Below are 25,577 nucleotides of genomic sequence, written 5' to 3'. Positions count from 1 at the left end.
AATTTTTAACATTTAACATTTTAACATTTGTCATTATAACAGCATGCCAAGGTGGCCAAGAAGGCCAATAGCATCCTGGCTTGTATTAGAAAGAGTGTGGCCAGCAGGACCAGGGAAGAGATTGTCCCACTGTACTCGGCACTGGTGAGATGGCACCTTGAATCTTCTGTTCAGTTTTGAGCCCCCCACTACAAGAAAAGCATTGAGGGGCTGGAGAGTGTCCAGAGAAGAGCAACACTGAAGAGGAGGCTGAGGGAAGATGTTATCACTCTTTACAACTACCTGAAAGGAGTTTGTTGTAGTGAGGTGGGTGTTCTCCCAAGTAACAAGCAATAGGACAAGGGGAAGTGGCCTCAAGTAGCACCAGGGTATGTTTAGGCTAAATAATGCTTTACTGAAAGGGTTGTCAGGCATTGGAACAGACTGCCCCGCAAAGTGATTAAGTCACCATCCCTGCAGGTATTTAAGATATGTGTAGATGTGGCACTTGTGTACATGGTTCAGTGGTGGACTCGGCAGAGTTAGGTTAACAGTTGGACTTGATCTTAAAGGTCTTTTCCAAATTAAACGATTCTGTAAGTCTGTGATTCTGTAAGTTATACTTATGCCTGAATCGAATCAACCTTAGAACAGCATCAAATCAATAATAAATGAGATTTTTATTCTTTCACATCATAGCCAGAACAAGTCCTTTCCTACACGTGTCAATATTTGATACAGCTTTGGCTCCTTGATCTGGAAGTAATTATTTAATACATACTGTCTGCAGACTTACCAAGCCTTAGGCACTGTCGCATTAGGCCTCCTGAAGACATATTTTTTTCAGCTTCAATCTCACTGAAATTTAGAGAACTGGCAAATACCAGTACATCAACCATTGCCATCAGACGGCTGAGAAAAGTTACTGCTGTCTCTGCCGACATTCCTTGTGTCACTTCAATATTTTCCAATTCAGTCTTTAAAAGGAGATAATTGAACAGTTTGAACACAATGGCAATAAAGACAGCACATACACATACAAATCTATATTGTTATGATTAACTACATATACGTAGAAAAGTTATTTAAAAATATCCTACTATTACCATTCACATAAACTTGAGTGAAATACAAAGTAAGACAGCATGAAGAGTGAGAAAATTATTTACATTACATGCTCTAATAGACGAGAAAAAGTAATATAAATGAGAAAGTTATTAGCAATTACATAAAATGTGGCCAGATAGTAAAACAATGTATGGTATATAAGGGTGCAATGTATTCCGGCATTAATCCATAGGCCACGCAAAATGACAGGTAACGGATGAAAGTAATAATGTTCTGTATAGCTTGCACATTCCTTTAGACAAATAAGAAAATATGAGGACTGGAGTGGGAAAAACTGGACAGTTTTACCCCATTTCCAAGAACTGATTCTCCTTGGGAATGCTTACACCACACAGCAACCTGACAGCGTCCAATCCCCCTTGAGATTAGAAGACAGTGGGTTTACTCCCTCACTACAGCAATGGGGGGAAGTAAGAACATGACGAGTAATAGAGTGTGGAGCTAATGTTTCCTAGAGAATGGCCATTTCTTTCCTTATGTAGTTCTGGACTCTACTTGATGGGAATCCATGGAAAAAATGCTAAATGAGCTCAGTATTTATGAAAGCTAAAAGGGGGTCAATGTTCTCCAAAAAGTTACTTAGATGTCCAGAGTCACATTTACAAAAGCATTCAGAAAAAGTACCTGTTTAAACAGTTTTACCTGTGAAGCCAGCAAAACTGAAAATAGGATTTAGTACTTCATTGTGTCCACATTGATATGCTTATATAATATTTTTTAAATTGTTTACAGATGACTGATTCTTATTGATTGTCAACAAGATTTCAGATCACAGGGCTTTTCAGAAAACAGAGTTCAGTCTGTTTGAAAAGTATTACTTCTGTTGTGTTTATTTTCATTCCAATGAAAAATAAATACAGAAAAAAACCCAAAAATCCATTATTCTTAGACTTCTAAAAAATTAGCATCCTCACTCATGATTCTACATCAAAAATTACAAAAGTGTAAACTAAGTCAAACAGAATTAAGGAGAAATCTGTTTTGAAAGATGAAGGATATAACGTGGCATGTGTCACCACAATGATAGATACCACTTCATTTAATTTCTTTCAAAGACGTTACATGTCAGTTACATCAGTGATTTGGAAAGGGCTGTCATCTGTCTGATCTGCCCAATAATACCAGAAAAACACTAAAACGACAACTCTCAGAAGAAATATTTCCAGCCTATCTTCTTTAGCCAGGTCTCCCTCCCTCACTCACAGTGTGCAGTATTCCTAATTTTTGGAAAATTAAGTTGCTGGTTTGTTTTTTTTTTTATGACAATCTGGATCATCATTTCTTTAAAGCCCTCATGCAAAAAAAATATATTTGTGAAAGTCTATAGCCATAACAGTCTGATATAAAACCTCATAGGTGGTTACAGAAACTTGAACTTTGAACTCATGCTTGAAATAACATCAGGCTTGCTAGCAGCCCATTAACTGCCTGCTGTTGATTTTTCTCGATCTTCAACTGTACTGCATCAATCATATTCTTACACCTTCTCAGAATTTCTACTGCTTTATTTTTTTGCGAGTAATACAATAATTCTATTTATATAACACTTCAGTGTATTTTACCAAGATTCTTGCAAACTTTGATTTGGGAAAAAAAAACAAACCCCAAACCTTCTTTTTTACAAATCTTCCTAAAATCCTCCTGGATGGAAGGGAAAAAAAAAGCAAACGACTGACAGAAAAACTTACCACCAGTTCTACTTCTTAAATGCAGTACACATATTCTAATAACATTTAAAATAAGTTCCATTGTTGATCAAATGCCTTCAGGTATTAGCAATATTAGATTGGTGTAGCTCAAAAACTCATTAAAAAGTGAACTGATCAACATTTCAAGACTACTCAGAGTACTTTAAGAGCAGTAAGAAGTCTCCCACACAATTAACATTTTCAGAGTTAAAGAGCTAAGGGGTTTATCTACAGGCAACCACACTTATAATTCAAATTAGCTTATAGATGTGTCTGCATTCAGTTAGTAGCTAACAGTAATCATCATACTTGATAATGCATTAAATAACTCAAGAAAAACTGTTATGAAAAGTTAACCATTACAACAAATATATTCCTTTTCACATTTACTATATGATATCAGAAAATAATAATAAAAAAGCCAAAACATTAAATGATCAAAAATAACGTATTTTTGAAAATGCAAAAAAACTGAAACTTACAGCAGCAATACTAACCTTAGAACCCTGGACATGCAACAGACAAAACAGACAAGAGATCACAACAATAAAAGAAAAAGAAAATTATTTAAGTTAACTAAAAATACAATGCAAAATTGAAACAAATTAGTATATTTGAATTACACATTTGTTTAATTTATATTTAGAACAGCAAAACATTTCAGCGCAGAATGAACATTTGAAAATGAAGCCTTCTAAGAGATAGCTGTGCTCAAGAAAAAGAAAACTGTAAATCACCTAAACACTGATTCTTCCAAACCAATGTACATCTTTTATATAGAGCAATTTTATGAAGCAATGTAAACCAAAGTAATGTTTTCACTGATTATACAGAAATAAAATGAGCATTTTACAACAAGCCATTCAACTTAAATGTAAAAAAGTAGTTAATCTTTTTGTAAGGAGGAAAATATATTTAAAATGCTTTGACAAAACAAATGTAAATCACAAAAGGAAACTAGATCTCATGCATAATGCGCCTTCCTTTGACGCAACACATAATTCATTATATGTATTACATTTGGGTGTGATTTCTTCAACCCAAAACAAGATCATACTGGCTATTTGAATGCTTTTGAACCACTTAAAGTTTCAGTTACCCCTTGGGACTGAGTTAGTCTTCAAATTTCAACGTTCATAATTAAAAAGCTAGGTAAAACTTTTATGTTTTAATTTTAGGTGGAAGCATTTTCTCTCCTATCGCAATGGCCTAGGAACTATTCCTTATGTTTTCACTGGGTATGTTTTAAAAAGAAAAAGAAATTGAATTTCAAGTGCATGTCGCTATCTTTGTCATTTACATAGTGGAAAAAAATAATCCAACAGAAAGAAAACAAGCTGAAATGAAGTTTTCTTTACGTTTGGAATAGAAAATACCACATTCAACCAGTATTTAAATGTGTCTTCCTCTTTCACAGTTTGATGCACCTTGAGAATTAACCTATGGCTATTTTCTCTCGATTACTAGCTGACAATTTTTGCATCAGTGTGCCAGTGTTTATTCACAGAATTGTTATATACCACATAGCATCTGTGGTATCACACAAGTCATGAACATGAAAATGCTAACACTATAAACAGAACATATGGAAAAATATCTCATCTTGACTTTTATTTCATAGACCTAATAAAAGGCTGTCTTTAAATGTTTATTTGAGCTTCGTAGACAGCCATTCACATAACACCTGCAGCCCTCAGATTACAATTTGAGAGATGCTGTTTTAAGTACTGCAAGCAAGAACTGGAATTGTAGATTTCATATACTAAGTGGAAAAACAAACTAATTGCAAGAGGTCTGGGAATTTATATTTCAAAGTGGCTCTCAAGGGTTAACACGTATTTCAACTCCTCAAACTTATTTGCCTTATTCAGGGTCCTCAAGTCATTGTCACAGCTGCTGCCTTTGTAGTAAGCAATGATTATTTCAAGTTCCTACCTTGTACACAACGTGTTTTATCTGGCAACCTGCTGTTATTAAAAGAAAGTATCTCCTGTAAACCTTTTTCCTCAGAGCTCCCCAAATATGTGTTTTTCACACTTGTAAACTTAAAAATGTTTCCTTTGTAGCTGTAACTATAAAAAAGAGCCTAAAAGATCTCCCCATATAATAATAAAAAAAAGGAAATCAGTTTTATATTTTATGATCTCCTTGTAATATTGGCAGAGTTAACTAATACCCCCCAGTTTAATAATCAAGACATCAGAATCAGTGGAACACAATCCATTTTATATTGTGAAACAACTAAACTGGCTGTAAGTTTTTGTTAATATATACTTCTATTTCAAAAATCTTTTCACATATACAATTGACAATCTGTAAAAACACCAGCATTTGAAGCAAGTCCATGTACAGACCCATGATCTATATCTGAGAAGCGGTATAGAAATAAAATCAATTAAAGAGTAAAACATCAGAATAGATTACTCTGATTTACAGTAAACTTTCCCCTGTATTCTATAAAAATATATGATATTCACTCTGCTCTTGAGCCTCTCACAGATTTGTGAGTGGTTTGTTACTTCAGATAAAGCATTGTTTCTTTTCTTCTTCCTATTCATACTGAATAGCTCCAATTCACAGCACTATTGAGTTCATCCTAGTCTAGATTTAAAAAAGCAAGGCAAAAGATAAATTTATACTACAAGAATTCAATAGTGAGGCAATTCCATAATTAAAATTGCCTGTTCTACAGCAGAGAAGAGATCACGGAAGTATTTTTCACCCAGAAGAATTGCCATTTCACTACAAATGCTTACTAGGCAAAGGAAAACATCTTTTTGAAATGGTGAATTCCCTAAATGGACATCTTTTTAGAGAAACTGACAGTACTGCAAGGGAAGGAACACAATACAGAACTTGTTGTGCAGAAGGGAAAAAAAAAAATCTGCAATTCCTCCAATATTCTGAAAGCAATTTTGCTATATTTCAGTCTTGGTTCTTTCCTGCATATAGACTTAATTGATTCAAACATCCAATATTCAGTATCTATTCTACTAATGAGAAATAGGTGAAATGGCTTTAAAAAAATGATAGGCAATGGGACACATGTAATGACAACTAACTCTATAGCAGATTTCTGAGAAGAGAGTTTTGTAACAAACATATAGGACTGTTCAAGAATCAGCAACCCAGGATGAGGCCTCGTGTGAACTCAGACTGACACACTGAACTCAGCAACCTATGGTTAGGCAGGACAGTGTGATTGATAAAGGAACAATGTGTTTTATCTGTCATAATCTCCATTAGAAAACAAGTAAGCTGCCTCTTAAAAAGAAGCTGGATTCAGCTCCAGGTTAACAAGTACTGCAGTCGACGGACCCTACAGGCATCTGGCTGACCTGCCACTGAACGTCTACATCAGAGACAGCAGAATAATTTGTTCCTGTTGAGTAGATTTTCACTGGCTCAAAATCCAGCCCACATGTATGTATTTTAAGTAGATACCTAAATTTACCCTATACTCCTCCTGAATTCCATCCTCTTTTATCATCTGGAAGTAAAAGGGGGGAATAACCTTTAATGCCTGTTTTATAGCCTTTTTGCTCTCGTATTTCATTATTCCAGATCAAAAAATAAATTAATTTTTAGAAGTAGATGTAAATTACATATCCTAAGCCACAAACACAACACACTAGGAGGTTATAAGTAAGAATGACTGCTTTAAAACTTCAATATGGGTCCCAAAGGAATATAAAATTAGGAATATTTGAGAGTCATTTTTCAGTGAAAAAGGCAAAACCAAAGTAAAATGAGCTCATACTTGTTGATAAACTGAATATATGTATTATACAGGACCGACAAAATGTGAGGCTTTTGACATCCCAGAAAAGCTCCATAGAATAAACATATGGAGGATCTGAGGCTTCCAAAGACGACAGACTAAAAAAAGATGAGGACGGTATGCATTCAAACAGACAAACCAGGAGGTATGACTCAAGCCTGCGAAGTCATAAATGATATGGAGATGAATAAATACACGATAAATCACTCCTTTCACAGCACAAACAGGAAGATACATAGTGATTTTATTCATTTAGGCAGACTTAAATCTCAAAGACAAGAAGTGCTTCAAAGGTTACACGATTACTTTGTCAGACTCAATGCTACTGGATATTATTGAGGCTAAAAAGGAAGTAGCTTCGAAAAAGATTAGATAAAGTTTAGAAGGATAAATTCCTCAGTAGTTATTAAACGTGACAGTCTGGACACTCCCTCTGGCTGTTAAATTCCTAAATGCTGAAATTAGATCTAATTAGATCAATCAATATGCCTTGCTTAGACTTTTGTTTTTTGACGTAAGCAGCAAACTGTTGGAGGAAGAATGCTAAACCAACTGGGGCTGACCTAGTTAGGCAGTTAATGCGACATGGGAAGAGCATGCTTTCACAAGAGTAGTGCAGTACTGCTTGGCTGGACTTCTAATATCATGCCCAGCCTAAATTACAGAATCACAAAATCAAATAGAGTCACAGAATGGTTGAGGATTGAAAGGGACTAATGAGATGCAACACAAAATTTGGACTGTATAACTTCTGGAAAAGAAAAATGCTCATTAATGCAATTACCTAAAACAGTATGTTCCACCTGTAAATCAAGAAACACTTTTTCAATGGTATGATGACTGAGTACTGCCAGTGGTTGCCCAGGGACTTGGTGGAGTGTCCATCCTTGGAGATACTCAAAAGACACCTGGAGACAGTCCTACATAACTGCATGGCCTTGCTTGAGCTGAGTGGTTGGACCAAACAACCTTCAGAGACCCCTTTTAGCCCGAATCTTTCTGTGTGATTCTGTGGTTCTTTGAATCAGGGAGGGAGAAAGAATACAAATCGCTACAAGCCTGCCATAAGTGATTTTAGGCAGTGGAGAGGTTATAGAAATTTTCCAGTTTCAGACCTCTTCCCTCTTCCAATTAGCAGCTCAGGGAAGCCAGCAAGTGATATAGAGTCCTTTTTAAGCAACTGCAAGCAATGGACTACTTTGCCCATTCAGGACTGAGAAGAAATAGATTCCTAACCACCAGCCCAACCACTTTCTCCACTGCAGCTCAAGGTGTTAAAGTATTAGAAGTCTGAGAATTAGTACAAAACTTCTATTCATATTCATCACATAATGGATATTCAGAAGTGATCTGATGCCCTTCATAACTGTGATCCCAAATAATATTGAGGAAAAACACCTTCTCTAAGAAGCAAGAAGGATGTGCTGGGCTCTTTATATCTGTCATCATGATGAATAAATTTGCCTTCCTGCTAATGCTTATGGTCAGACAATGACAGAACGTCATTGGAGTTGCATGGGAGGGAAACAGCTCTCTGTTAGGTGGAAGTGATTATGAAATTATCATCTAGACAATAACGATTATTACCAGGTGAAGTTAATTTGCAATTTTTATGAATTATCTCTCCCCACCCTCCCTGTACATCTGGGTCAAAAGTAATCCTGCTGGTTTGTTTTTTTGTTTTTTTTTTTTTAATTTCACAGAGTAGGATTAATTCCTTTTGAAGCCAGCTACCGATCTTTTAGGGAATTTGTTAATTTTACAATTTATTTTTATTTTATTATCCTAAACAGATGGCAAAATTGAGCATTTAAGTAATACACACAGTCCCCATGCAGGGGAGAAATGTGTGCATAATGCACACATTTGAAGATGTAGTCTTTTGTATCAATGCATGAAAATCACTGCTATTGTAGCAAAGCAGTCTCAACACACAGTATTTTAACAAATTTATGAGTAATTTATAAAGTTGTATCAGCTATCTATCTATACACACAGAAAACCATGTATTTATTACCCAGAATAAATAAAACAGAAATAGTAAGCTGCATAACTATTTTTTGATAGACTAGCTCTACAATGTTATAAACCAGCATAAGAGCTGAAAAACCACCAAGACCATGCAATGGAATTGCAGTCTAATTAATAATGTGCTTGTTTCACATTTTTATATAAAAGATGACAAAGAAACATCTTCATTTTTAAATGATGCTTAAAATATTTATTTTAAAAATATCTCCCAATGCCCTTTTATCTAAAGATTGACAGTACAGAATGCATCTTAAGATGGCTTGGAGTGCAATTCTTTATCCTTGTCTATATTTACAATGAAGTACTTGTGAAATTTTTAATTCAGCAAACTTGACGTCATTTTGGTGACTACAGATAATTAAATTCTTTCCTGTGAGTCTTGCACTTTTGCTAACAGCAAATATTTTTTCAGTTAATACAGTGAAAATAGTAGAGACATGGAATTTAACCATTGTTAATCAAAATTGTCTGACTGAAAGTCATATTGATGTTTAGCCAACTGCTAGTCCATAAATTCATAACTTTCAAATAAAATCACGCAAAACAGGGTTGGATTTTTTTGCTAACTAACTGAAAGTAATAGTAGAGGCAAAGTAAATTAATCTCAGTGAATCTAAATAGCCTAAACAAGGAACTGAGCTTCTACTGCCAAAACACATTTGTATCCTCCATTGCCTACAAGCCATGTTATACTTCAGAGGAGTCTCTTTGTCCCTCTGGGGTCTCATTTTCTCCCCTGTTACACCAACACTAACAGCAGTTGACTGAACTGGGCTTTCCAAGGTAAAACATTTATTATTAAAAAAACAGTTACAGATATTACAGCAGGTGGAGGGAGGTGATTCTGCCCCTCTATTCTGCTCTTGTGGGACCCCACCTGAAGTATTGTGTCCATTTCTGGAATTCTCAACATAAGAAGGATATGGAATTGTTGGAACGGGTCTGGAGGAGGGCTACAAAGATGATCAGGGGGCTGGAGCACCTCCCACATAAGGACAGGCTGAGAGAGTTGGGGTTGTTCAGCCTGGAGAAGAGAAGGCCCCAAGGAGACCTTATAGCGACCCTCCAGTACCCAAAGGCGGTGCATAAGAAAGCTGGGGAGGGACTTTTCAGAAAGACATGTAGTGATAGAACTAGGGGCAATGGGTATAATGTGGAGAGGGGAAGATTTAGAACATACATTGGGAAGAAATTCTTCACAATGAGGGTGGTGAGGCACTGGAACAGGTTGTCCAAGGAAGTTGTAGATACCCCATCCCTGGAAGTGTTCAAGGCCAGGTTGGATGTAGCTTTGAGCAGCCTGATCTAGTGGGAGGTGTCCCTGCCCATGGCAGGGGGGGTGGGGATGTTGGAATTAGATGATCTTTAAGGTCCCTTCCAACTCAAATAATTCTATGATTCTATGATTACATGCACAGACAATGTATCAAATTCAAATAATGTAATTACTACTGACAATAATACAAATATTAACAAAACATTTTTCCCTTTTCCACAAAGCATTCTATTAGGCTACTCTGCCTGCCTGAGTTGTGATCACCTTAGAACTTACAACCTACTAAGAACAGCAGAGTGTATAAAATATCAGCTTATTTCAATATAAGAATTAAAAAACCCCAAGGGAAACAAAGGTCACTACCTACTAAAGGGAGAAATAAATAAGAGTAGTGAGGGAATGATTTCTGTTATCATTTAGCATGCAAACAAATAGTGGTTGTGCAAAACAGATTTTTGAATCAATGACTAGCCATCATAAAGCACGTAATTTTTTTACAGTAATTGTGATTTTTAACCACGATCCTAATGGTCTTCTCTGTCAAATGAAATACTAAATAGTTAAGAAATATTAGTTTTACTTAGCGCTAATTTTGTAATAAAATTTGTGTTTCAAATATAGAGTATTATAAACACTATATCAAAGCTTAACAGTTTCAATTTTATATATTTATATTTCCTGAAGGAGATAGCAGAGAGGGGATAGGAATCCCTGAAGAATAACAGTCAGCTGCAAACAGTGGTTTGTATTTTTAACATCAACTTCTAATATGACCACTAGGTGGAAATATTGTACTTACAGTTGGGGATGTGGCTGCTGACAGCAATGGCAAAATTCCTCCACAAGCAATAATAATATTGTCTACCATCTGGGAAATGAGGTGTATTGTGTTGTGTACAAAAATAATATTTTCATTGCTATTGACAAAGTCCATCACAGACTTTGTGGAGTGACTGCAAGAACAGAAGAAAGGATGTATTAAATCAAACAGTTAAAATAAAAATTTAGATGAATTTATTCTTTATAACCATATATATAACGTTGCATGTAGATTGTCTAAAAATATAGCCAAGAGCAGGCTAATGAACAATTGATTGCTATCTAGTTTCACACCAGGATTAGTTTCAGATACCCGCTTGAGAACAATGGCTCATAACCTTTAATTCCCATCAATCAGTACTTCACAGGCATTCTGTTGAAAGAGAGGAGTTGTTTGCTCATTGTAAAAGTTATTATTTAATACTAAAAGTGTACCATACTGCACCAGGGCCATTTGAAGCACATTAATAGCACCTAAAGATAACACCTCCCAGTGTTTTACCAGAGAAATTTGCTTATATGGTAATACCTTGATCTAATATTAACTTTATTAACTAATATTAACTTAAGCACTAGTAATAGATTTGCAAGCCATAGATGCTAGTAAGAGTAGGTCAAATCTCAGCAGAGATTTTCTCAGGTGAGAAATTGTCCCATGAAACAGTCACTTCCCCAAAATATAAAACACTGTGTGAAACTATTGAAGAATGCTCCGTCTATAATGTTCCTTTCCAAAAACATCACTGTTGCCAGTCAGCAAACAAAAAATTAAAGGCATCATTTGAAAAAATACAAACTGAACCTTTAATCTCTAAGTGTTATCTAAGCACAAGTACAACCCCTGCTCCTCATATCTGATCAAAAATAAAATTTAAAAATATAAAAAAATGTCTATTTCCTAGTGACTATGGCAAAACATTTCACCAAAACGGAAATTAAATGCAATACAAATTGGTCCTTGGATATAACTGTGCTCAAGTTTTCTGAAAATGAATTATTCTATCCTGGAAATTAGATTAAACAGTTCCTATTACACCAAAGGGCTCTGATAACAATAAGTTATTGAGTATCTCTGTTTCTGCTGTTATACAATGTAACCACCACAAATGACTATAAGCAGGAGCTGGCATGCAAAAAAAATTAAATAAAATTGTCAGCAAGAAAGAGTGATTCTTTAGAAAATGTTATTAGGAAATAGTTTATTTATAAGTTTCGGAGATAGAGAAGCTCTCTTTTAATTGACCAACTGAAAAAAATGGCCATCAGCAGACACCCAAGTCTTCCTCACGTCTGAAACAGAAGCAGCAGATTGTAATGTTAACCCTAAGCTGAAAGAGCAGCTCAGTTTATGCATGAGTTATACAACAGAAATTGTTACCTGTGAAATAGAGGTGTTACAGGCTAGGAAGGGGTAAAAAGAGAATACAAGATACAGAAGGGCACTTCACCCAACACTAACTCTGTTGCTTCCCACTGTCCCAGTAAAATCCCCTTTACAACACATCTAATTTTTTTTTGTTGGTTGAAACACAAAACAAGAGTTAAAGAAGAAACAACCACCCACCTTCTCCAAACGTGTACATCTGTTTCTAGTGCGAAAAGCAAGTCTGTCAGGAGACGCTGGTGCATGGGAGACCATTTAAACTCTGGTATACGAAACATAGTTGTGCGTGGACCTGGACTAAACTGTCGTCGCTGCTCTTCTGTCATTGGCATTCCTCGAAATCCTAGGTCAACACGCAAATCCCGGTCTTGCTGGGTGACAGATCGACCCTGTACTGCCTATATAAACAAGAAGTACTATGTTTGTGAATGGATCACAGAACTGGAGAAAGAATGGGCTACAACTGGACTACAGCAAAAACTACAAGAGAAACTGATATTCAAAGACAGGTAGCATCATTCAGTAATGGAACTGCTCCAATTCAAATCAGTCAGCACTGATGGGCTATAGTTGGCCTTTCTTTCAGCTGTTCAGCAATGTACTATGCATTCAGGTTCTTCACCTGAAGGTTTACAGAAAAGACCAAGTGTAGCACCTACAAGGTCAGCAGCGAGAAGCCCTTTCTAAAAGGAAACGACTATTCTTTTGTGCTGATAACATAATTTTCTTTGATTATTTGACCCAAAACATGGAAAAACTACACAGTGATGGCTTCAAGGAATGAATATACATACTTTTAGACAGTCACTCCTTTTTCACAGTCAATTATTTATTTGGTCTTTTCAGCCAAATCTAGCCTCCCTAATCTCCTTTTGCCAATTTTGTTACACTTTGTTAATTGGTTAACAGTTTTATGTGTCTTCAGGACATTCTTTTGATTCTCCCAACAGGTGGTGGATGTGAATATCATTTCCTTTCAATATTACATAGTCATAACTGTTTCCACTTGGTGTTTAAAGACAAAAGAAAAAGATGAACATAAAGGATATTATAGCAAAAACTGGGATGGAAAAAAATAGTAAATAGAAAACATTTTGACTGAATTTGGGGCAACTATTAATAGCAATAAAATTACTTATAATATGCAACATCTCTGAAAGACAGATATACAAAGACTGATCCTTGAAATTATTTTAAAGTGACTTCAGCTTAGCTTCAGACTGTCAAAACAGAAACTATACTTGCTTTGCTCACATATACCTTGCTTGAGCTCAGAACACTACTTTAAATCTTCACATTTAAAAGCAAAAAGACATTTAAAAAATATTTGCTAGCGATGTAAAAATGAAAATAGCATCACACTGGAGCTATCTTTAGATATTTATTTTCTTATTGTCTTAGACTTGTGTAAAGATCGGAACTCTTTAAATGAAACTTCTGCAGCATGCTTTTAGTTCCATTTGCAGACTTTTATAGCTGGGACCAGAGGAAAGAATTTCATGTTCCTCAACATTTGATTGACTGCTGATAAAGGCATTAACTCTTCTTAGAAGTAAGAAGGAGTTATCATCTATACTTTGATGTACAATTTGATGCTTCCTTTCAGTCCATGTGAAAAAAAGACAGTTTACTTCTTACTGATAAGGTGGGAAGCTGACTGGAGATGGGTTTTTAGAGAATTTGAGGTTACCAACACTATTAACATACCACTTGTTCCCTTTTAGGTACAACTATAGGCAGTGGTCATGTCAGCAATAGTTATGATAACTGGACTATAACAGGACAGCTCTTATGTAGCCAATAAAACTGTATTTGCAAGAACCAGTTTTAATATGCATTGCAAAAACCATCACAAAACTCAACTACCTACACTTGGGTGGCCAGTCTTTAAGTATTTTGCTTTCTTTTCAGTGGTTTCAAAGAGATCAGATCTAATGTGGCGTTTCCTATATGCAGAATCATAGAATAGTTTGGTTTGGAAGGGACCTTAAGGATCATCCAGTTCCAGCCCCCTGCCATGGGCAGGGACACATCACACTAGATCATGCTGTCCCAGGCTCCATCCAACATAGCCTTGAACACTTCCAGGGATGGGGCAGCCACACCTTCCCTGGGCATGCTGCAATCAAAACTCCAGCGTCTGTCTCCACTGCAGCCATGTTAATTTTTTCATTGGTCTTTATCTCAGGAAAAGAATATCTTGATTTATGTTTTATTTTACATATCCCCTTCTTTCTTTTTTACAGTTAATTTAAACAGAAAATTTAACTATGGACAGCTTATAGTTCATAGGGTTTTCCAAAACTGCCAAAGAAGAGATTGGTAGAGAGCAACAGTTCTGGTGGTTACAGAGTTGATAATTTTTTTTGAGAAAATAATTTAAAAGATATATTAATGGCTACAGGCTTAAACCAATTAATTGTATTTAATCATTGATTTTAGTAGGAAATAACTGTATTTTAAGAAGTACATGGAGAATCAAGCTAGTTAAGTAACTTGTAGAGTCAGACTTTTGAAGAGTACAAAATCTGTAGATAAATCCAAGACCCACTTACTATTAGGAGTTTTGTGAGTAGCTGAAGGTAAAATACCTGGAAAACATTTTGTTTCTCCTGTCTTACAATAATCAGATAAATGTTTGTTAAGATTTATTAATAATTTCAATCCTAACAAATAATTATACACTTGAGGAATTTACACTTTTATAGGTGAAATTAATCAATAAAATATGTTAAAGAATAGAAAAGTCCCAAAGTCACAGCCACAGGATTTTCTACAGTAGTTAGTACAAAGTCAGATTATCTCTTTCACTCAAGGTTTATCTTAGACATTCACAGTGTTTATGGGTGTATCTAGGTACATAACAAACACTGGCATTTCACTTGTCTTTTACTCTTCAAACAAAAATCCACATTTCAAAATTAAAACTGAGTGGTCCTTTTTTTGCTATCCTCCATTCATTCCCATTTATCAGTTTCTTTGGTATGAACAGCCTTACTTTTAAGACTTAAGGTGTTTGGGAACTGACAGTAATAGACACATTATAGTTATTGAAAGCTTTCAGTGATTGTTCTGTTTACACAGAATAAATACAAGTAGCCCTACACGTTGCTTAATAGTCTGACACTGGTCTTATGAGGACTTTCAGAGCTTCGAAAAAATACTTAGAAGAGAATCCCAAATAATACCTGTCCAGGGAATGCAAGAGCTCCATCTGGTTTTCTCTTCAAAACAGAGGTTCTTACCGCAGAGAAGATACTTAGAAGAGAGTATTCTTTCTGTATGTCAGAACTCACTGCTCTGAGCAACTACCTTTTAATTTTTTTTTCTTTTTTTTTTTTTTTAAAGGGAAAGTATCTGTCCTGGAAACTTGTTCAAATAAATTAAAATGTCCACTCACTGGAGATTTTCTGAAGAACAAAGTGGAAAGGCTGATCGATCTGTGTTATATTATCATGTGACATGTACTTCAAGTTTACTTGAGTGTGTGTCTGAAACTTTCTTCTGACAATTTGGTACGTACTACACAGTACTAGGTGGAGCAATTTTTGGCTGGCTCTTTTTCCATAATTTCAGGAAGTCTGCTTGACTTCAAAATCCAAGAAGACTAATATTGGTGTACATATGGAACAAATAGTAAAATACTAAAATCTTGAAGATAGACAATTCTTTCACCAGATAACTCTCTTAACAACAATCATTGATTACATGCTACAGTCTCTAAACAATGCCTGTGAGGAAATTACTTCTGTGCTTCAAAAGTTAAAATGATCCTATATTTTGCCGTGTAAATGGCGTACAAATTCTTTCAAAGAGTAAACTTCAGCCTTGGCCTTCCCATTTTCAGAACGCTATGGCTCTCACAAACACACTAATTTTTCAGATTTTTTCGGAGGGAGACCTAGACAAGAAAGGATCTCCAATAAGAAAATAGTTACTACTTTTATTTCTGATCTCTGGTCTGGAAATCAAGGTGCAGTTTTTCTTCTATGATCCCTAAACTATTCCTCTTCTTGTATTAGGATCAAATATAGAGACTACTTATGCCAGCATTCCTGTATGGGAAGTAAGACAGTGTGTTTAAAGTGTTGTAAGACTAAACTCTGGGAAAGGTACAGCCAAGAGTAAAGAACACTTCAATGTGTATTTCATAGTAAAACACGGATATTTCTGACCTTAAGACATGCTAACAAGACAGTCTGAATCAGAATTCTAAGAGTAGCAGTTAATTCGTCCACAAGAAATAAGAAAAAAGGATGAGATTCTCCTAGCTAATTTTTTTTTTTTTTTTTTTTAAATACAGAATCCACAATTGCAACCCATAATTTCTAAAAAGATATGAAAGACTTCCCAACACTCAAACATGTTATGGCATTTTCAGAAAAATAGGCTTGGAGGATGGACACTTTTAATGTAATTAGTAAATATACTTCAAATATCTCTCGGATCTCATACTATTAATTTATCCAGGAGCAAAAAACTGCAATTACATGAGACACATAGATGGCTACAGCACTTGAAACTTGCCTGGGTTGTGGTAGTTGTCTGGATTTTCCGTATCTCTTTTCCCGCTTCCTTGCCATCATCAGATCTTTCTGTATCTGATATTATACTTCCTGCATCAACACTAGGTACAGTTTTGCTACCAGAAGACTCTGTCTCAAGAGTTGTGGCAGTCATTTCAGCATATTCTAATCCTTTAGATGATGAAGCCAACTCCCTCTCAGAAATACTACTCATTCCATCTGAAGTTGTGTGAATCTTGAACTCCTTGTCCTCTATAATACTTGAAGCACATGTTATATCTACACTACCCGTCATATGTGCAAGCAATCCCAAATCATCATTTACACCAAGATGCATCTGTGTCTCTTGCACATTTGGAATAGAAATATGATTACTTGAAAGTTCAGGTAGAAGCTTCTCCTCTTGACTAGGTATTTTATCAAATAGAAATGATGTACTGTTAGTAGGAGGTTCATCCTTCTCATCAGCCAAAGTTATTAATGGACCATTATCTTTTTCTTCATTTTTCTTAATAATACCCACACTTCCATGAACATTGTTTTGCAGCTTCTCAACAGCAGCACTATATACATTATCTAGAAGAGATTCGACTTCTACAAGCGCACCATTTTCTCCAGTTACCAGCGTCTCTGGTGATAAATCCATATCATCAAGTTTTACTTCAGTAGCTTCTACCTTTTCAGCTTTTATATCAACTAAAAGGTCATGAACTTCCACATGCACTCCTCCTCCTGGTCTCTCAGCACTTCCAAGTACATCATCTGACACCTTTGTAGCCATGAGCAAGTCCCTCGTATCTGTACTGACAGGGTAATCCGTTTCACTTTCAGGACTTTGGCTTTGCGAAAGGTCTTCTATCTCTCGAATTTCCATTCCACCTTTTGCTCCTGTTGTCTGAGAAGACAGACCCGAGATAGTGCTCACATTCCCCTTCTTCCCCTTTTTTATGTTTTCTTCCTCTTGCCTTTGGTACTCTTCATACATTTTTGCTAGATACTCCTTGTGAGCTTCATATGTGACCTTAAAAAGAAATGAAGAGGTCATGTGAATGAAAATATCACGTGAACTTGGACCAAAACCATCAAGAAACTTAACAACATATTATATACAGTTTATGTATTGTTTCACAGCAAGGAACCTACAACAATGACCAAAAAAATGCTACCTTGACATGTATGGAGATAGCCACCAGATGGCACTAAATCACTTTGCATCTTATCTTACAATATCGGGGGAGTTGCCAGTATCAACAAAAACATCCATGAGCCATTTCTTACCTTGGAATGAGCTATAGAAAGAGTATCCACCCACACTCTCCAGCCTCCCCATTCATATTTTATTGCATGATACAAGAGAATACGGAAAATGTTGTAAACCATCTCCGTGATCTTCTGCTCTTCAGAGTTCTTAGGGTTAATGTATCCCAGAGAAAACATCCAGTCCTGCCACACTGAACACTGAAGTAAACATCTAAAGTGAAATAATTAGGTCAAAATATATCCAAACAAAGCTTCTATATTTTAACATTACGATGGTTAAAATAGGAGAAATATGTCCCCTTAACTTCAATCCAATGGTAGAAAAAGACTTAATAATACTTCAAGATGAATAAAAATGTAAAGTATATTCTAAACCGAAGAACCCAATATCAGTTGCTGAACTTGCATAAATTACTGCAGACCTAATCAATTTATTTTTTATAAACTTCACTTAGTTTATAGTATAAAACTCTACACAGACTATAACAGATTGCTATCACCCACAGTCAAGGATGGGAAAATACTATTTGTAGTGACATACCTTCTGTTTTCACGGCTATTACTAAAGAGTTTTATCATATCAGATAAGAACAAACGTCGAACTTCCATCAGTTCTGCACTTGGTGTGGAGTTTTTTAACAGCGTTGCCACCACCTTAAGAATCACTTTGAAAGAATAAATTAGTTACGTAACACATTTTAACAGCATTAAAAAAAAGAGTTGCTGAGAGCAAGTAATGTCAGTGGCAACTGAAACCCATACGTATTTGAGGTACAATAATGAATTCTCAATTCTTGAATAATTTTAAAAAAAACCCTACAACCTCTAGGCAATGCATTTATCATATAAACATAATATATTGTCCTTACTTGGATTCTGAATTTTCACTGTAGAATCTGGTTCTGGATGTGGTTTATGAACAACTTGAGTGCATACTTGTTCTGTTAAAATCTAAAACACAGAATATTTATTTTCTTTTATCATTTTTATTTAAATACAGCATTTCTTTGCTCATTTTTAAGTGTGTTAAGAACCTTTACCACAGCTACGTGAAACATTTTGGTAAAATATTTGTATTCTTGAAGAATGGAAATGAGCAATTTTTCTATGCAAGAAACAAGAAAATTTTATGGAGACTAAAAATAATGACATTATTAATAAAAATGCGCAAAACACAGCAAAATACATTTTGAACCAAGAAATTCTTTCTTAAAATTTCTATCTAACATTTTCTCAAAAGTGTTGAGAATTGGGATATTGTAAAGCAGAGAGCCACAATATAATTAACATAATTCATACAACAGAGATGGAAGCCTCTATGTTTAATAATGTGTACCTCATAAAGTGTGTTATATGTTGTAACCGTCACTGTATTTGTATGCAGCATCAACCTTTCTCCAAGAAGAGTGAAAAGACTGTGAGTATGCATGATTTCAACCTTTCTCCTGGAAGAGAAAATAAAAGTATAAGGAAAATGCCAAGCATGTTGAACATTTTAATTAAATGCAAAAAAATAACCCCAAAGCCAAATACTTCGATGTTGTATTAAAAAGTTGTTATTTTGTAAATACTATGAATTGAATGTCATTTAAGATCTTTCCCAATATAAATATTATTGAAGTAACACACAAAGTGTCTCAGAAAGCAATGCTGTATTTGTGGTGGGCTTTTGTATAAAACAAATGACATTTCATTATCACTCTCCATGATTTTCACAGTGGAAAACCACAAAGGAATCCTTTTCTATCTTACTCAAGCTGAGAGAATTCAAGATGTTTACAAGCTGGCTAAAATGTGGTCATTGCAGAACATATCTTTTGTTGCTCCCTTAAGGACTCAGGACAATTCAACCTCAGATCTTCCTACACAAACACTAACACATACAAGTTTGTCAGTACTGCCATTCTCTTTACATGAGCCAAAATAATTAAATGCTGGAATAACATATGATACATGGCAAAGGAAATAAAATTCTGAAATGTTATGAAATTCCAAGTGATTTAAGTGAGAATTCTATAGCTGGATCAAAAACTACTCAAATCTTAAAAAGTAGAGAAGGAAGACACTTACATTACTGAATTTCATCTGTCCCAAACTACTATTCTTTTAAAATTGCATATGATAAGTAAAGAGTAAATTGCATCATTAAATTTATCTCCTACTGTCATGAATAATTATAAATAATAATGAATAATCTATATTGCAGCAGCAGTAAAATATAGAATGAGATAAAATACAGTAAAGTTACAGTAAAATTGTACGTATTCAAAAGCTATGAAACTCTTTGCATGATTAGTGATGATAATAGCACAGGTTTGAATTACATAGATCTATTCTAGATCTTTTGAAATTAATACATTATATAATAACTTTCAAATAATTACAAAAGAGAGCGGCAACAACTCAAATCGGGGTGAAAGTTCAACAGTTACTTATTAGAAAAACTACAAGTATTCAACCTTGTGCACTATGATGCAGCATACAGAAGTGAAAATTCATTTAAATATGCAGATAAAACCCAAAAGTAAATAACTGAATATAATTTCAGTGGTGATGTTGAAAGAATCAAGGATGGCAAAGAAGGAAAAGAACAGGATGTTGAGGCTCTGGAGCGTGTCCAGAGAAGAGCAACAAAGCTGGTGAAGGGGCTGGAGAACAAGTCTTACGAGGAGCGGCTGAGAGAGCTGGGGTTGTTTAGCCTGGAGAAGAGGAGGCTGAGGGGAGACCTTATTACTCTCTACAACTACCTGAAAGGAGGTTGTGGAGAGGAGGGAGCTGGCCTTTTCTCCCAAGTGACAGGGGACAGGACAAGAGGGAATGGCCTGAAGCTCCATCAGGGGAGGTTCAGGTTGGATATCAGAAAAAAATTCTTCACAGTAAGAGTCATTGGGTACTGCAACAGGCTGCCCAGGGAGGTGGTCGAGTCGCCTTCCCTGGAGGTGTTTAAGGAACGAATGGATGAAGTGCTGAGGGACATGGTTTAGGGAGTGTTAGGAATGGTTGGACTCAATGATCCAATGGGTCCTTTCCAACCTTGTGATTCTGTGATTCTGTGATTCTGTGATTTTGCCAGCTGTTAAGATTAGACGAAGTAGTCTATCATCACAGACAACAAAGGTTCTCATCTAACATATTAAGGTTAGTTCACCCAAGAATCAATTAGCTACCCTCTGTAGCTAAAGCTGCGATGAATATATATGAACTACACAATGGTAATTGGGTTTGTACCTACACATTTGTTATTAATATTGTATTGGTTCGGATTTCATAAATCACATTATAACATCTCTTTATGCAATTCTGCTTTCATGTATTAAAATCCATTGCCCAATTCCTATACTGTGAAACTGAAATTTATGTGCTTTATAAGTTTATGCAGTTTATATTTTTATAATCACTTAGACTTTCCTGTCTATACAATTTTATAAAATCCTGCTTATGCACACAAATGTATGTGCACAAACAGGCACACCTCACTAGATATGAGAATGAGGGAAGGGCATCTTTACTTGCTGAGCTCTACAGAGAATGTGAACATCTATAGGTTTTCAGAGGTCTGAAAATTTAAAAAAAAAATCTTTGAAAGTTACACAGAATATTCAAGTGGATTTCAATTACTTCCGCTACATGAAAAATGAAGTTATTTGCTTGCATGCTAAGTACTTATTTTTACTCAACAACAGAAACTACACTTATACATCCAAAATCACATGTTGATGCTAAGGACCAGGAAATGGAATTCAGCTTCTGAAAAATCTCACTTTTCTTTTTTAGTAATGTTCCACTGACAGAGTTTGCTATTTAATTTACCGGAAAAGTAATAAATACGTTAAACAAATGTATTTATTTGGACACAACTAGGCTTCTGCACATGTCAAACCTTCATCTGGTATCTCACTTAATCCAACTCCTATAAATGTGAATGATTTTTTCTAAGTAATGTTTGAAAAGCCCTTGGAGATTCTTGAGTGGACTATCAATTTGCTTTATTAATTACCAGAACGCTATTTGGCTTGCTGGATCTCAGAAGAAAAATCCCATTTGGGAGCACATTCTCAGCTAACTATCTCTCAATTATACAGTCATACTTTATTGATCTTACAGAGAAAAGCATGTCTAGCAATATCACACTCTGGCTGTACTTCTAGCTCTTTTCCCTTCTAAGGAGGTTTTACATGATGAAATCTCCCGCGAAGCACAGGGCTAATTTTTACACTGGTCAATCTCCCACTGGAATATTGTTGTGGGTTAACTCTGGCAGATGGTTAACCACCACATACGGAAGGGGAAATATGAGCAGCAGCAAGTTAAACAGCACTGCATGCTGATTAATTCTTTCTTAACACCAAAATATGGAAGATGAGGTTAAGTATGTCCATTTCATGGCACCAGTTCTTTTAAATGACAATATTTCTTGCTTCCACATTTTATATGTGAACATTTCTTGCACAGAAATATGTCCCTACCTCCTTTTCCTATGATCATTTACTCAGTCTGTTTGCTTTTCCTTCTTAAACTTTCCCATGTGAATAACATTCTTCTATTTAATTTTTCCCATCATTTCAAAGCTATTTTAAAAGTACTGCCCTGAAACTTTTAATTGCAATGACACTCATAATTCCAGCAACAGATTTTTTATGACACTCATATGTTTCCTATTACCTTTAGCTGAATATGCGACATGCATTTATAAAATGTTTTCCAATTGTTTTCAGAGTTGAATTTCAGCATACCATATATTTGGCAATCACTGTATCTTTTCAAATGTCATAGCAGTAACAAGTTAACTGAGAAATTAATTTTATCCTGATGTATAAAGACCATGCAAATTATTAATCAGAAAGCCCAACAATTTCAAGTAATTTCTGGACTGACAAAGAATATACAGTAATCATGACAAAAAGACAAGAATTGTGAACTTAACTACACCACCATAACAATTTTAAAATCACACTTACTTATGACCCAAGTGTTTAAGGAAATATCCAAGGACCTTCAAAGCTTGCACCCATATACTCTCACTTTTGGAAGCCAATAATTTATAGATTACTCTAAAAAAGAAAAATAAATTCAACAAGTTTTTTCACTTTATTACTAAATGTCACATATATAGATTGTATGTCACTGAACAGGGATATTTCTTAATAAATAGAAGTGTAAAAATAGCAATTAATGCAAAATGGAAGGCTATAGTGAAAGCACAAAGCACAGCATTAGAGTTTGATTATGAATTCTTTAGGTTACAGCCATGGTGTCTTTTGGTTCAGTTCAATGTTTTATAACAGAAAGAGAAAACCTTCTCTCATACTTCTCCCTTGGAAAAATCAAATAAAAGAAAGCCTGAGCTGTTGTAGCTTAAGACAAGAGCAGATTGGAGCACAAAAGGTCACATCCTGAAGTTTCCTGAAAATCTCTTTTCATTCTTAAAAACAGGATAGGGTACCTGTATTTAATCACACGATGTTTATACTGAAACCTCATTTGTCAAAAGTAAAATATGGAAATATGTTACACAAAATCCCATAGACATGTCTGAAGCTGCATCCTCATTGAATCAAAATTTGAAGTAGAAAAATAAAAAATACACCCTCTGTTTTTAAATTTCAGATTAAAAAGGCCCCAAAACGTAATTTAATTTATTACTTATTTAATTAATATGACTGGTTTAAGCACAAATTCTACAGGTTTTCAGAAAGGAAATCAGTCTTGATTTGAGAACACTAATAAACAGAAAATATTATCTTTCTCCTGAATTGTTCTTCAACAATTTTTTACATTTACATTTTAGTTTTCCATTTGAATAAGTTGAGATTCAGCTTTTTGCCATTCTTTTTTGTATTCCTCCATTAAATAGCATTTTAGCAGACAATAGCTCCCCCTTCTGAAAGGACTTATCCCATTATAAATCCTTTATATATCCCACTAGAGACAACAAATGACCTCTGACTCTCTTGTCCTCTGATAAACTAAGCAGATGAACCCCTAATTCTATGTAAGGCATTTTTTGACTTCTTAAATGTTGCAATTTTGTATGTTCTCTCCATTTTTTCAACACAGACATTTAAACACAGAGAGTGCACCATCAAACAATTTTAATCTAGGTGCCCCAAACATTGCCTAGATATGTGTTAAATCATATAGATCAGTCTTACCCTTCTTCAAATGGTGTCAGGATAGAATTCTGTCTGAATACAGACAACTACACACAGAAAACAAAGTCTTAACTGTGAGTACAATGAGTTTTCCCTTCAACTAGTATTTAAAATTGTTTGAAGATCTTGCATGAAGATCTTGCATGAAGATCTTAGTATTTTGGGAAAAAGGAGCTTGAATTCATCAGCTAGTAGATGTATTTTTTTCCCCATTTTACAAGACCCTTGCATTTTCCAAAGTATTTTTAGAACAGCACAAATAAAGTTCTGAAGTAAATATTAAATTATTAACATGAAAATTATTAATCTCAGGAAAAAAACAGATTCCCAAATTAGACAGAAGAAAACAAAAAATATACCACATTTCAGGGAACAATCAGTTATTAACTTTATTGTTATTAACTTTCCTTTAAACTTTAAACAGATAAACATATGAACTCCACAGATAGCTTTTTTTTCAGCGAGACTTTAAGAGGTTAGGTCATGATTTCTCTTGTTTTCCTCTTCTTGCGTCCAAGTTACATTAAAAGTCTTGAGACAAAATATTCAAAATTATTCTGACATAGATACTTAGCTTTTTGATGCATCTTGTTTATTATATGTTCTACTTGAGATTGAGAAGCAAGTACAAGCCTACATTTACCTTTAGATATCATAATGATAACCTTAACTGGATAGCTCATAGCTAACAAGACCACAAAAAATACAGCCTAAATTAATAAAATGATAGTTTGAAAAATCAGCAAATGTGATTTTTCTGTGAAAAGGCAGCAGTTAAGAAACTGATGGTACTGCAACTACATTTAAGATCTTTTCTCCCTTCACTGTCTTACCGTATCCCGTTTCTCTGATCAAAGGCAGGTATCATGGATGCTGGATGTTCAGACATTAATGCCACCAGCAGCTGCAGCACATCATGAATATTTTCATCCTGTATGACAAGCATCAATGTTATTAAAAAACTAACCTCAACAGCAGGCTTCCCACAGTACTGAGACAATTGGTTACAGTAAAGGTAGATAATTACAGAAATGTACCTCATGCATTGTTAGTAAGTAATTTAATATGCTTTGCAGTTCATCTTCTTTCACTCCTCGATCCTAAAAATAAAAGGAGGAGCATTATTCAGAGAAGATACATACATTGTTTGGTTAAGAAAAACTTGGACCAAGTCAAGTACACCTATAATTTTTTCTGTTTAATCTCAAAATACTAAATTCTTTCTTTCACTCCACTGCTTTTCCTTACCACACAGGGTCTTCCAATCCTATAAACTACTACTGCCACTCCTCCAATCCCTGACACACAAGGGGAAAAAACAACAGGAGGAATAAGCCAGACCAGAAAATCCTTGTTTTTAGACTAGTCCCAAATGGCAGATCACACCTCAAAGACTAGTGTTCAGCTGTAACGGAGAGCAAGAGTCCTAAACCACTTAGCCAGTGGTAGAATCAAAAAAGAATAAAGCAATAACTGACTTAACAACTGCCATTTTCTTTTTCATTTGATCAATCAAGCGACTAACTACTATCATATAAAAAAAAGTCCAAATA

General features: G+C 35.0%; 1 protein-coding gene across 11 annotated transcripts in view; it reads right to left on the bottom strand.

Moving 5' to 3' along the window:
• Nucleotides 1-25,577, bottom strand: part of NBEA (neurobeachin) — a 498,960-nt gene that overhangs the window by 309,263 nt on the left and 164,120 nt on the right. For 7 of the 11 annotated variants that reach the window (XM_054056357.1, XM_054056365.1, XM_054056384.1 and 4 more), the window contains exons 15-26: nucleotides 25,062-25,124; nucleotides 24,858-24,955; nucleotides 22,831-22,923; nucleotides 19,209-19,317; nucleotides 18,742-18,823; nucleotides 18,414-18,537; nucleotides 17,891-18,083; nucleotides 16,610-17,633; nucleotides 12,267-12,480; nucleotides 10,683-10,836; nucleotides 3,278-3,301; nucleotides 776-956 (exon numbers count right to left, since the gene is read on the bottom strand). In XM_054056357.1, the coding sequence (XP_053912332.1) occupies nucleotides 776-956; nucleotides 3,278-3,301; nucleotides 10,683-10,836; nucleotides 12,267-12,480; nucleotides 16,610-17,633; nucleotides 17,891-18,083; nucleotides 18,414-18,537; nucleotides 18,742-18,823; nucleotides 19,209-19,317; nucleotides 22,831-22,923; nucleotides 24,858-24,955; nucleotides 25,062-25,124 (2,359 nt within the window). The remainder of the gene's footprint in view (nucleotides 1-775; nucleotides 957-3,277; nucleotides 3,302-10,682; nucleotides 10,837-12,266; nucleotides 12,481-16,609; nucleotides 17,634-17,890; nucleotides 18,084-18,413; nucleotides 18,538-18,741; nucleotides 18,824-19,208; nucleotides 19,318-22,830; nucleotides 22,924-24,857; nucleotides 24,956-25,061; nucleotides 25,125-25,577) is intronic. The other 4 variants (XM_054056378.1, XM_054056428.1, XM_054056399.1 and 1 more) reach the window with 1 other exon arrangement.

Source organism: Cuculus canorus, chromosome 1, assembly GCF_017976375.1.
Source record: "Cuculus canorus isolate bCucCan1 chromosome 1, bCucCan1.pri, whole genome shotgun sequence".
NCBI lineage: Eukaryota > Metazoa > Chordata > Aves > Cuculiformes > Cuculidae > Cuculus > Cuculus canorus.
Note: the sequence above shows the minus strand (reverse complement) of the source record. Positions and strands in the feature narration are given on the sequence as shown.